Source organism: Armigeres subalbatus, chromosome 3 (assembly GCF_024139115.2).
Source record: "Armigeres subalbatus isolate Guangzhou_Male chromosome 3, GZ_Asu_2, whole genome shotgun sequence".
NCBI lineage: Eukaryota > Metazoa > Arthropoda > Insecta > Diptera > Culicidae > Armigeres > Armigeres subalbatus.
This window is the reverse complement of record NC_085141.1, coordinates 210250407-210263496: the sequence shown is the minus strand read 5'-3', so window position 1 is coordinate 210263496 and position 13090 is coordinate 210250407. Positions and strand designations below refer to the sequence as shown.

The window sequence follows — 13090 nt, the reverse complement described above, 5'->3', positions numbered from 1 at the left end:
AAAATCCCACAATTTCTTTATTTTTATATACTTTATATAAAACTGATATAAAATTGATCAGATTCAGGAGCACACGCTCCACGATGAATTCCTATGAAAGCGGCACAAATGCTAGGGTATTGCCTTATGGCCAATGGTATATGCGGCGAGAATGTGGCGATTTATCACAGATTGCCTCTTCAGTTATTATAACTCTTTTGGTCGCAACACAGTTATTCGACTTCGAAAAAGTGAAATCAGAATTGCGTACATAATGTAAAACCAATTCAATAAAAATTCCGCGAAAAAAAATCAAAATTTCGTTTCGTTTCGAAAAATTTCGAATTAAATGGACCTCGATTTCGTATCGTTTCGAAGTCTCGAAAGAAATCTATATTTCGTTTCGTTTCGATCCGTATCAACATAGATATTTTAAATTTCGTTTCGTTTCGTTTCGTTAGGAAAAAGTGTGTTATCGCCTACCCTTACAACCACAATATGTCAGTTATCATTTTTATTTCACAATTTCCATTAGTATAGCGACAAAATTAACCAACACTTTTTTGGACAATACTGGGGGCACCCGTAGCCAAATAGTGGCATGCGCTTTCGATTTGTAGCACTACGTTATTATAGGTAAAACTCTAAAATCAAAACATTCTCACCCGTACTGGAGAAAATAACCGAAAGCTGCAGATAGAATATCCGATGCTTGCGATTAGGTTGCTAAGATTTTTTGTAAAAACAGGTTAATCCACTCAGCGGTTAAGTTTCATTCGCAAATTACATAACGCTAAACTCAACCCACACCAAGCCTCTAGTAATGCTTCATGTTTGGTAGGATTCTGAAATTTATCAAGTCCTTAACGCTCAGACAACTACCCTCCCACAACCTGAACCGTCACGTAGTTTGTAAATGGGCCCTCATGATGCTTTTCGCGAATCACGATATAATCGCTTTCATTCGCAGAACATACCAAAATAATTGCCTACCTTACGGTTTCCAAACACGATTCAAGCATCAACCTTTCGTGGTTCGATACACGATTTTCTTCATAATTTCGCAAATAAATGATTCAATTAGTGTAAGAATATTTAGTTTTATCATCCTTCGCACGAATCCTACAAACATTTTCTCATTCAATAATGGAAAGATACAATGGATCGTATGTACCATTAGATAAACTTTCAACGTCAATTCATGTGAATAATTGCGAGTCAAATTAGTTGATAAATTCCTTCAGGATAATTTAGATTTATTATTGCTTGCAAAAAGTATTTTGATCTGTAAAATGATACCGAAACTCGGGAAGTTGAAACACGTGAGAGTTTTGAGAGGATTCACAACAGCTGATCGATATAGAGAGGAATGGAATCAAACGCACGTACCAGTCATAAAACTTATATGCAGGCAGAGTTAAAAACAAGCATCCAATAATTTAATATATTATGTTTGAAGAAAACCGAACGTGCAAATTTACGACAAATTTACAACTTCTGATTTTTAAGAATTTAACGGTAAATCGCATATTGGAAATTATAGGACTCAAATTTCCAGGGAAAAAAGAGGAATAATAATATAATAAATTAGCAATCATTTGTCATAAATTCAAGAATTTTGTAGAACAACGACGTTAGGGGGAAACAGTATTTTTGTGCACTTAAAAGCTTGAAAATCACTTTAACATGGACAAAACGTGAACGGAACGAATCGCAATGTTCACAAGACTTGTAGAGCACACCAAAAGCTTCCGCATAGAGGTTGTTGCGATAGTTTTCGACGTTTATATCCCTTGTTAGATTTTTTCCAAAATTGAAAATAGCCCGAAAACACTAAATCGACTTGAGCCACCTCGAAATTTTATTCGAATTAGCTGAAAATTTGACAGGAGACTTATTTTAGCATAAGAATTGTGATTCTGGGCTGACCAGTTGAATTTTTGATACTTTTTGAAAACATGAAGAGGTCTACTGTATACGCATATTTCTATTCATGTGTGTTTGACAGAACATGTCTACGGTGGCGCGATCTGTTCATTTCATAGCGGCAGTTTTTGCTTATTGATTGGTCCATTGGGGGAATCTGAAACGCACTCTCACAGTCAGTGTGGTAATATTTTACATGCAACCAATAGGAATTCACGCTCAATAAGATGATTTGATTTTCTCTATTTGTTTGCATGCTGCCTTTATTCAACGCAAGCGAAATGACTGGTACTATAAACAGCAACCCATCTTTATCTCTCGTATGTTCGAAATCAGCAATCACTCGTCCCAAGTGGGCTGAAAAATTATCCACCTGATAGGGACAAGGATGCCGACATTTTGTCCATTTCTCTCGAGACTTTCGCTGGTTTAAATGAGATATTGCGGACATTCATCGTCGTTTTTTGCTATTTGGCGTCAAAACCAAATGTAAGCAAGCTGGCTATTGGAATAATTCTGGTTGGAAATGCAATATATGAAGATTTATAACGATAAATGTGCTCAACCGTAGCATAATGGGCCAAGGTTTGAGCCGTTACCCCTACGATATAAGTCATCAAATCATGATGAAGTACTTTGAGGAAATCAATCTACATATTCGCCTTTAATTCCAGCTTTATGCACATCGTGATGAACCTGTTGGTGCAGATATTCCTCGGAGTCGCCCTTGAGTTGGTTCACTGCTGGTGGCGATTAGCACAGCGGATAAGAACTAGATTTATTTCCGAATTCTTCACTTCTCCCAACTTAAATCACTGAATAGTCCAATTTATTATAGTTTATGTAAAACTACACTAGTAGGTTAGGTTCTATTGTTCTAACTGTATTTCAACACTTTTTTACACAACTAATCCAATAACTTTAATCCACTTTTCATTTAATAACTACAAATATTTAATAACTACAAATTCAACTTTAACTGCTAATTCAAATTCTACACTTGCTGTCCAAATTTTTCTGTTGCAACGCCTTTTTGATGGTGATTTCAACTCCACCTGTTGGTTGATTCCATGACGATAAAAGAAGCCAAGTCCATGCTGCAGAGGTTCCTTTTATAGCTGTCACTTTACTGTGGTTGACGAAGACGGATGTCAAAGAACGCAAGTTGTCGCATACATGGCTGAATCGGTAGTCGATGAACGAGGGAACAGCTAGTGATGTGCGATGATATACTTCATGAATAGATGTCGCTTCTCGCATATGCGAACATCCTGGCCCCTTCGAAGATCGAGTTCTGACTGGTGCTTCGTCTTTGGCGATGATTTACAGATGCGATTCGGTTTATTGTCGATGAAACCCATGTTGTCAATTGATGTTTGTGTTCTGGAACCAATTTATAAGACCCGGTAGCGGGTTTCAACGAAGTTAAATGCAAAGGACAGGTACTTACCTGATCCTTTGATAAAAAGGACCTTTTATTTTATTTATTTTTAGGAGCGCCTTGCTGGAAATTGTGGAATTGTGCATACAGGAATCAACTACGTAGGAAGCAGCTGGAGTAGTGTTCCAATTGTTTTTGTTATGGTTGCGGTTCATCGTTTGCATCTACTGGTGGACTAATAGGAAGAAGGCTGATTTTCGAAACTGGTCTTGTATATATTCCGGCAGGTGTTTTTACGGTAACGACTCTTGTGACTCCATCTACTCCTGGCAGTATTTCGAGGACTCGAGCAGTAGGCCATTGATAAGGCGGGGCGTTGTCCTCCTTAAGCAGCACAAGTTGGTTCCGATGAATGGCTACCGGAGGGTTGATCCATTTCGTGCGAGTTTGAAGGGTGCAAAGGTATTCAATATGCCAGCGCCGCCAAATTTGCTGTAGGAGTTTTTGTATTTGTTGGTGAGCCTTCAAGCGATTTAATGGAATGTTGGTGACATCGACATCTGGAACGGACTTCAACGATGTTCCAGTAAGGAAATGTCCAGGGCTGAGAGGTTCGAAGTCCAGAGGATCGTCGCTCAAAGGAACTAATGGTCGCGAGTTTAGGCAACATTCGATCTGTGCTAAAAGTGTTTGCATATCCTCCATCGATAGAGTGTGATTCCCTAAAACTCTGAAAAAGTGCTTTTGAGCAGACTGTATCGCTGCTTCCCACAGTCCTCCAAAATGTGAGGCCTTGGGAGGGTTGAAACGCCATCGTATTCCCTTAGCAGCACATTCTTCCGCAATCGATTGTTGGTGCTGATCGCTCCGGACGATTCGACGTAGTTCGTTTGCTGCACCAACAAAGTTCTTGCCGTTATCGCTGAAAATTTCAGCACACAGCCCACGTCGGGCTACAAAACGACGGAGTGCCTGAATAAATTTACTAGTGCTTAAATCCCCCACCAGCTCGAGGTGCACAGCCTTTGTTGCGAAGCAGACGAAGACTGCCACGTATGCCTTTCCCGGTTCTGCTCTACGATGGATTGGTTTTAACAATATTGGACCCCAATAGTCGACTCCTGTGATGGTGAACGGACGAGCGGCGGTGATTCTTTCCTTTGGAAGCTCAGACATGAATTGCTGAACAAGTTTTGGTCTCATTTTGGCGCATGCAATGCAGTTTTGAACGATCTTTCGAGCCAGACTTCTGGCCCCAGTAATCCAATAACGCAAACGAAGGATATTGAGTAGCATTTGCGGTGCAGCATGAAGATTTGTTTCGTGTAGGTGCCGTACGAGAAGATTTGAAAAGGCGTGGGCGGATGGTAGTAAGATTTGGTGTTTACTGTCATAGGGTTGTTGCGCGTTTTTAGTCTACCACCGATTCGAATTATCTTGTCGACCGAAATGAATGGGTGAAACCAGCGAATACGGGATTTCAGGCCAACTGGTTGGGACCGTTCCAACTGGTTCCATTCGGCGGTGAATGATTGTTGCTGCACCAATCGTATCAGGTTCATTTCCGCTGCCTGTTGTTCTTCTGCAGTGATGACTGTTCTGGATGGTCTCGATCTTCCCTGACAATGATTAATGAAACGTCGACAGTAAGCCACCACCCGTAGCATTTTATGGTAGCTTGAAAACTTGGTGGCTAAATCATCAATGAACGATGGTTCTGTGACGGCGGAAAGTGCGATGGTAGACGGTTTTCTTGCCTCGAGGATGCTATCGGCAGAGTTAATTGCTTGCTGAATAGGCCAGTATTTCTTTTGTAGTACTAACCAGTGTGGGCCCCTCCACCAAAGCTCGTCGTGGAGTAGATTCTCAGCAGACAAACCACGAGATATATGGTCAGCAGGATTTTGTTGTCCCGAAACATGGTTCCAAGTACAATTTTTTGTGGCAAGTTGTATTTTTGAGACACGATTCGCAACGAAAGTGGTCCAGGTTGACGGAGTAGAGTTAAGCCAGCAAATAACGATCGTCGAGTCCACCCAGAAGTAGGTATCTGTAGGGATCTGCAGTGAGCTGGTTACCTTCTCGTACAGTTCCGCGGAAAGGAGCGCGCCACAAAGTTCAAGACGCGGGATGCTCTGTTGCTTCAACGGCAACTTTTGATTTTGTCGTAAAAAATGCGGTTTTAGTTTCTCCGTTTGAATTCGATGAACGGATATAGCAACAAGCACCATAGGCATTCTCAGATGCGTCAGAAAAAAATGGAGCTGAATGGATGAAGGACTCGAACATAGGATGTATCGTTCTATGCGGAGATAATTTAGGTATGGTAACTGAGACATATAATTGAACCATCGTTCTTTGTAGGTAAGCGGAAGTTCCTGGTCCCATCCCCATATGTTTCCATCGTTATCCTTCAATGTCCATAGAGCCTGCATAAACAGCTTGGCCGTTGTTATAACGGGTCCGACTAGGCCAAGTGGATCAAAAATACGAGCAATTTGGGACAGTGAGATCCTCTTCGTGAGCTGAGTGTCGTTACTCGAAGGTAGGTCGATCTTGTAACGAAGTTGGTCGGTTGGTGGTTCCCAATGTAGCCCAAGACTTTTGATGCATTCGTCACGATCGAGATCTACTGATGTCTTTAACGCTCGGTGCTCTGGGGGTACACCTTCTAGGACTTCCTCCACGTTTGAAGCCCATTCACGTAGCTCAAAGCCTCCCGCAGAGAGTAAAGAGTCTAGTTGGTTACGAAGTCTGATAGCCTCTTCCACAGTCTTACTTCCGGAGAACAGATCGACCACGTAAAAGTCCTTGCGTAGAACGTCGGCGCCCTCTGAAAAGCGGTGTTGTTCGTCATCGGCAAGCTGACGGAGTACCCTTGTGGCCAGAAAGGGTGCACTAGCAGTGCCATATGTCACGGTCTTCAACTCATACGTGTTTAAAGTTGCGTCTGGAGACGATCGCCAAACGATTCGTTGAAGTGGTGTGTCTCTTTCATCAATCCGTATTTGGCGAAACATTTGCTTTATGTCGGCGATGAGCATAATGGCGTGGGTTCTGGAGCGCATGATGATTGAGCGGAGCTCTTCTTGGACGATTGGGCCAACCATGAGAGCGTCATTCAAGGATGATCCCTTCGTGGTTCTACAGGATGCGTCAAACACGACACGAAGTTTTGTTGTCGTGCTGTCTTCTCGAAGAACGGCGTGATGAGGCAGATGATAACAGGGAGATGGTGGGTTTTCATAATCGCGAACTAGTTTCATATGGCCTAATTCTTCATATTCTTGCATAAAATTTAGGTAGTGACCACCCAGCTCTGGATTGCTAGTGAGACGACCTTCGACGAGATGCAGACGACGAATGGCTGAGCGGCGGTTATCACCGAGGTGCAGTAAAGCGTTTTGTTTCAGCGGAAGGCGAACGATATAACGTCCCTCAGGAGAGCGAGAAACTGTTTTGCGGAAATGAGCCTCACAGGCTGCTTCTTCAACGGAAAAGAATGAAACATCCTTGTTTTCCTCAATGATCCAAAACTTTTCCATGAGTTGATGAAGATCTGCTACTGTAGCGACGTTAGCTGTGATCGATTGTGTCGGTAGAAGGTTGGCAGTTGCTCCAGATACGATCCAACCGAGAACTGAGTTGACGAGATTCGGAAGAGATTCGCCGAGTTGAATCCGACCGGACACCCCGAAGAGGTCGAAGAAAATGTCCGCCCGAGAACGAGTTGAACTGGTCTTGTATTATAGAATGATGGATCTGCTAGCTTGATTCCATGCGGAATATTCCAGAACGATACGTCAATCGATATCGACGGAAGGTTTACAATTACTTTTAGGAGAACCAAGAACTACACGGCGGTCGAAAAATTACCAAAACGAGATCGAACGGTTGATTTTAGTTTTGAGCGAGCGTTGGTTGAGGACTGACCGATACCAGCAATTGGAATGTTGATTTTAGTGCGCTTAGCATTTAGCTGTTGAGCGAGCGATTCAGTCATGAACGAGCATTCACTGCCGGAATCTAGTAGCGCCCTAGCGACATGTTCGACACCATTGTCATCGATGATAATGACTACCGCGGTAGCCAGTAAGACGCTTTTCCTTTGCGCGCCAGAAGAAGTGCAGCTAACGTGTTCAGGTATGGCAGCGGTGGAGTTTCTTGGGATTTCTTCTACGACAGGGACAGAAGCAATATTCGGTGTACTAGATTCTTCAGTCCTGGAGTTCACAGAGACTGACTTTCCACCATGACAGAGCTGGGTATGGTGGCGACCTTTACACTTGCGGCATGTGCTTGACGACGGGCATTCACGTACTTGGTGACCTTTCCTGAGACAATTTCGGCACAATTGGTGGCGTCGAACATCCTTCTCCTTATCTTCAACTGTCATTTTTGAGAAAACGGGACACAGGTACAATGGATGATGGTCAGAGCAGACGAGACATTTCCGGTAATTCGGTTGACTGGCCCCGTGGCTGGCGATGGGACGGGAGGCAGGTCTTTTCGTCGAACTTTGGTATACAGTATCGATCGATTTGTGGATTGTCTGTAACACCGTGACTCTTCTTTGTATGAAGTTCGTGAGATCGTTGAAAGTTACATTCCCTTCGATGACAAATATTCCTCCCAATCCCGCCTCGTAGTCGGGTCGAGCCTGTTGCTCAGCATTCTGATCAAGAGTATGTCCCAGCATTCAGTTCTCTCTCCCAACTGTTTAAGTACTCGGACGTTCGCTTCGAATTTCTCGACAAGACTATGTAATTCACACGCTGATTCTCTTTTCAGTGACGTGAATTCGAAAAGCGAGTCTACGTAAGACTGCTTTAGTCGGACAGGGTTCTGATAGTGATCAACCAACAAATTCCAGGCCACTTGGTAATTATTGGCACTGAGGACGATTGTCTGGATGAGCTTAAGGGCGTCTCCAGATAGGGAAGACCGCAAGTAGTAGAATTTTGAATGCTTGAGAGTTCATGTGACGAGTGAACGAGAGAGACGAAGAGGTCATGGAAGTTTAACCAGCTATCGATGTGACCAGAGAATACGGGCAGTTTTACGTCGGGTAGCCGTACTGACGACGACGGAGGAAGTTGTGTTGTTGCCTGAGAAGCAGGTGCGGGGCTAGGGACAGCAGAGGTGTTGAGTGAGAGTAGAAACCCTTTGACTTGGAAATAACTAGATTCGAAATCTGTTCGGATCTTGAGGTTCTGGTCCAATCCATCTTCGTCCAGCGATTCAAGCTCCATTTGAGTTGCGTTGACGTCCTTCCAGAGTGCCACAAGATGTTCCAAGCGTACCGAGACTTGGACAGCATCTCGTTCTTCCTGGTATTCGTCTACGAACGTTTTGATGAGTCTGAACGACGTCAAAAGGCTCTTCAGGCGCGTCTTGAGGCCCTTGATGCGTCGTTCCGTGGACATGATGGGATTAGACGGAGATGAAGGATCGATCGAATCTTGAAAAGGCAATATATGTGCCTTGTATTATATAATGCTCCAAACGGCTAACCTCCAGGATACGTGGCTGAGTTTGGTGAAGATGCCTGGCTGGCAGACTAGCGGAATTCACGAAGGAGTCTGTAAGGCAGAAGACCGCGTAGCTCAAACGGGACGGGTTAGAGTTGTTGGAGTGATAATTACCTTGAAAAGGCAATATATGTGCCTTGAATTATATAAGTAACTCCCAACAGCTATTCTCCTGGACACGTGGCTGGGTTTGGCGAAGATTCCTAGCTGGCGGACTAGCGGAGTTCACGCTATCCGGTTCGAAGGACCAATGTCGATTAGCACAGCGGATAAGAACTAGATTTATTTCCGAATTCTTCACTTCTCCCAACTTAAATCACTGAATAGTCCAATTTATTATAGTTTATGTAAAACTACACTAGTAGGTTAGGTTCTATTGTTCTAACTGTATTTCAACACTTTTTTACACAACTAATCCAATAACTTTAATCCACTTTTCATTTAATAACTACAAATATTTAATAACTACAAATTCAACTTTAACTGCTAATTCAAATTCTACACTTGCTGTCCAAATTTTTCTGTTGCAACGCCTTTTGATGGTGATTTCAACTCCACCTGTTGGTTGATTCCATGACGATAAAAGAAGCCAAGTCCATGCTGCAGAGGTTCCTTTTATAGCTGTCACTTTACTGTGGTTGACGAAGACGGATGTCAAAGAACGCAAGTTGTCGCATACATGGCTGAATCGGTAGTCGATGAACGAGGGAACAGCTAGTGATGTGCGATGATATACTTCATGCATAGATGTCGCTTCTCGCATATGCGAACACTCTAAAATCAAAACATTCTCACCCGTACTGGAGAAAATAACCGAAAGCTGCAGATAGAATATCCGATGCTTGCGATTAGGTTGCTAAGATTTTTTGTAAAAACAGGTTAATCCACTCAGCGGTTAAGTTTCATTCGCAAATTACATAACGCTAAACTCAACCCACACCAAGCCTCTAGTAATGCTTCATGTATGGTAGGATTCTGAAATTTATCAAGTCCTTAACGCTCAGACAAATACCCTCCCACAACCTGAAACGTCATGTAGTTTGTAAATGGGCCCTCATGATGCTTTTCTCGAATCACGATATAATCGCTTTCATTCGCAGAACATACCAAAAATAATTGCCTACCTTACGGCTTCCAAACACGATTCAAGCATCAACCTTTCGTGGTTCGATACACGATTTTCTTCATAATTTCGCAAATAAATGATTCAATTAGTGTAAGAATATTTAGTTTTATCATCCTTCGCACGAATCCTACAAACATTTTCTCATTCAATAATGGAAAGATACAATGGATCGTATGTACCATTAGATAAACTTTCAACGTCAATTCATGTGAATAATTGCGAGTCAAATTAGTTGATAAATTCCTTCAGGATAATTTAGATTTATTATTGCTTGCAAAAAGTATTTTGATCTGTAAAATGATACCGAAACTCGGGAAGTTGAAACACGTGAGAGTTTTGAGAGGATTCACAACAGCTGATCGATATAGAGAGGAATGGAATCAAACGCACGTACCAGTCATAAAACTTATATGCAGGCAGAGTTAAAACAAGCATCCAATAATTTAATATATTATGTTTGAAGAAAACCGAACGTGCAAATTTACGACAAATTTACAACTTCTGATTTTAAGAATTTAACGGTAAATCGCATATTGGAAATTATAGGACTCAAATTTCCAGGGAAAAAGAGGAATAATAATATAATAAATTAGCAATCATTTGTCATAAATTCAAGAATTTTGTAGAACAACGACGTTAGGGGAAACAGTATTTTGTGCACTTAAAAGCTTGAAAATCACTTTAACATGGACAAAACGTGAACGGAACGAATCGCAATGTTCACAAGACTTGTAGAGCACACCAAAAGCTTCCGCATAGAGGTTGTTGCGATAGTTTTCGACGTTTATATCCCTTGTTAGATTTTTTCCAAAATTGAAAATAGCCCGAAAACACTAAATCGACTTGATCCACCTCGAAATTTTATCCGAACTAGCTGAAAATTTGACAGGAGACTTATTTTAGCATAAGAATAGTGATTCTGGGCTGACCAGTTGAATTTTTGATACTTTTGAAAACATGAAGAGGTCTACTGTATACGCATATTTCTATTCGTGTGTGTTTGACAGAACGTGTCTACAGTAGCGCTATCTGATCATTTCATAGCGGCAGTTTTTGCTTATTGATTGGTCCATTGGGGGAATCTGAAACGCACTCTCACAGTCAGTGTGATAGTATTTTACATGCAACCAATAGGAATTTACGCTCAATAAGATGATTTGATTTTCTCTATTTGTTTGCATGCTGCCTTTGTTCAACGCAAGCAAAATGACTGGTACTATAAACAGCAACCCATCTTTATCTCTCGTATGTCCGAAATCAACAATCAAAAATTATCCACCTGATAGGGACAAGGATGCCGACATTTTGTCCATTTCTCTCGAGACTTTCGCTGGTTTAAATGAGATATTGCGGACATTCATCGTCGTTTTTTGCTATTTGGCGTCAAAACCAAATGTAAGCAAGCTGGCTATTGGAATAATTCTGGTTGGAAATGCAATATATGAAGATTTATAACGATAAATGTGCTCAACCGTAGCATAATGGGCCAAGGTTTGAGCCGTTACCCCTACGATATACGTCATCAAATCAAGATGAAGTACTTTGAGGATAATCAATCTACATATTCGCCTTTAATTCCAGCTTTATGCACATCGTGATGAACCTGTTGGTGCAGATATTCCTCGGGGTCGCCCTTGAGTTGGTTCACTGCTGGTGGCGAGTCGCGCTTGTATATCTGGCTGGAGTCCTGGCCGGATCCATGGGAACGTCCATTTTCTCACCACGGGTGTTCCTGGCTGGTGCGTCCGGTGGCGTGTACGCCCTCATCACAGCCCATATTGCTACAATCATTATGGTAAGTGCGTTCTGCCACTCTCTATCATACAATATGTAAGCATTCAACGAGAGCTTAATGTTTCGTTATTTGAAACGACTAAAATGGCGACGATCCAAAGTGGGAGTGGAAGCCATCAACAAAACTAGCCTAGTTGTATTACCTTTAGTATCTTTGAATATCTTTCTCACTTTAACATTGTGCTTTCGTTTCAGAACTGGAGCCAAATGGAGTACGCCATCGTCCAACTGTTCGTATTCCTGGTGTTCTGTGTGACCGATCTGAGCGTATCCATCTACAACAGCATTTACGATCCCTATGACAAAGTTGGATACATCGCACATGCCAGTGGAGCTTTGGCAGGTTTTCTTGTTGGGATTGGAGTGCTTCGGAATCTCAGGGTTAGGCCATGGGAACGAAAGCTGTGGTGGTTTGCGGTTACCATCTACTTCCTGCTCATGGCTGCCGGACTGATGTTCCACATTTTCTATCCCGCACACTTTTATCCCACGTTTGCTTAGGCCGTTTGTTTTGGAGCGGCATTTGTAGATTTCCACACAGCCGCTAAGCAACGTTTCAAGTTATTCGAAGTATCACAAAAGACAATCGGTTGTGTAGCATTGAAGCAAATTATGACAGCGCAAATGCGAAACTAATTCGTGCCTCTCGGAATGTGTGACGGGCGTATTTATTTATGTATAGTTATTTAAGTGAAAAGGAACTGTTCCAGTACTTTAAGCCAAGGTGCCTTTGATATCTTTACTTAAGAAGTATTTTATCCTACTTTATAGTCTTAAAGCACAAATCCAACAAATATTATTTGCTTTGAGCTGATGTTAAATAAGATTTCATAGACAGTTAATCTGTATTTGGAACAAAATAAAGTATTTTATCTTTACAAACTGATATTTGAATAAACTGTATAAACATGCTGCATATCACATCACCTATTCAAGCTAGAACAAATCTGATTGAAAACCTTGTGTAAAATTTTAAATTCCTATGCGTTCACTACTATTTTTCCCTTTTGCCTTTCTCGTACAACAAAGTTGTACCGAAAGGCTATCATTTCACTACGAAAACGAGCTTTTTATAGAAGCCTCGGAGACCCATAGTGTTATATACCAATCGACTCAGCTTGACGAGCTGAGCAAATGTCTGTCTGTCCGTGCGTATGTGTTTTCCCAAAAGCCAAGAAAAACATTAGACAACTTTTTATACAGTAATCAGTAACCGATTTTCTCGCAACAAGTTTCATTCGACAGGGGGCAAAACCTAGTTGATCACTATTGAATTTGATAACGATTGGACGTTGCGTTTAGAAGTTATAAAGAAAATGGTACATCGAACCATATTAGCACCATATAAGGTTG

At 41.8% G+C, this 13090-nt stretch overlaps 1 protein-coding gene across 2 annotated transcripts in view; it reads left to right on the top strand.

Moving 5' to 3' along the window:
* The window catches only part of LOC134228042 (rhomboid-related protein 2), a 33093-nt gene extending 20470 nt beyond the window's left edge, over window positions 1-12623 (top strand). For both annotated transcript variants that reach the window (XM_062709804.1, XM_062709805.1), the window contains 2 exons: window positions 11525-11738; window positions 11933-12623. In XM_062709804.1, coding sequence (XP_062565788.1) covers window positions 11525-11738; window positions 11933-12238 — 520 coding nt within the window. In that variant the 3' untranslated portion in view covers window positions 12239-12623. The remainder of the gene's footprint in view (window positions 1-11524; window positions 11739-11932) is intronic.
* The last annotated feature ends 467 nt before the right edge of the window (window positions 12624-13090 follow it).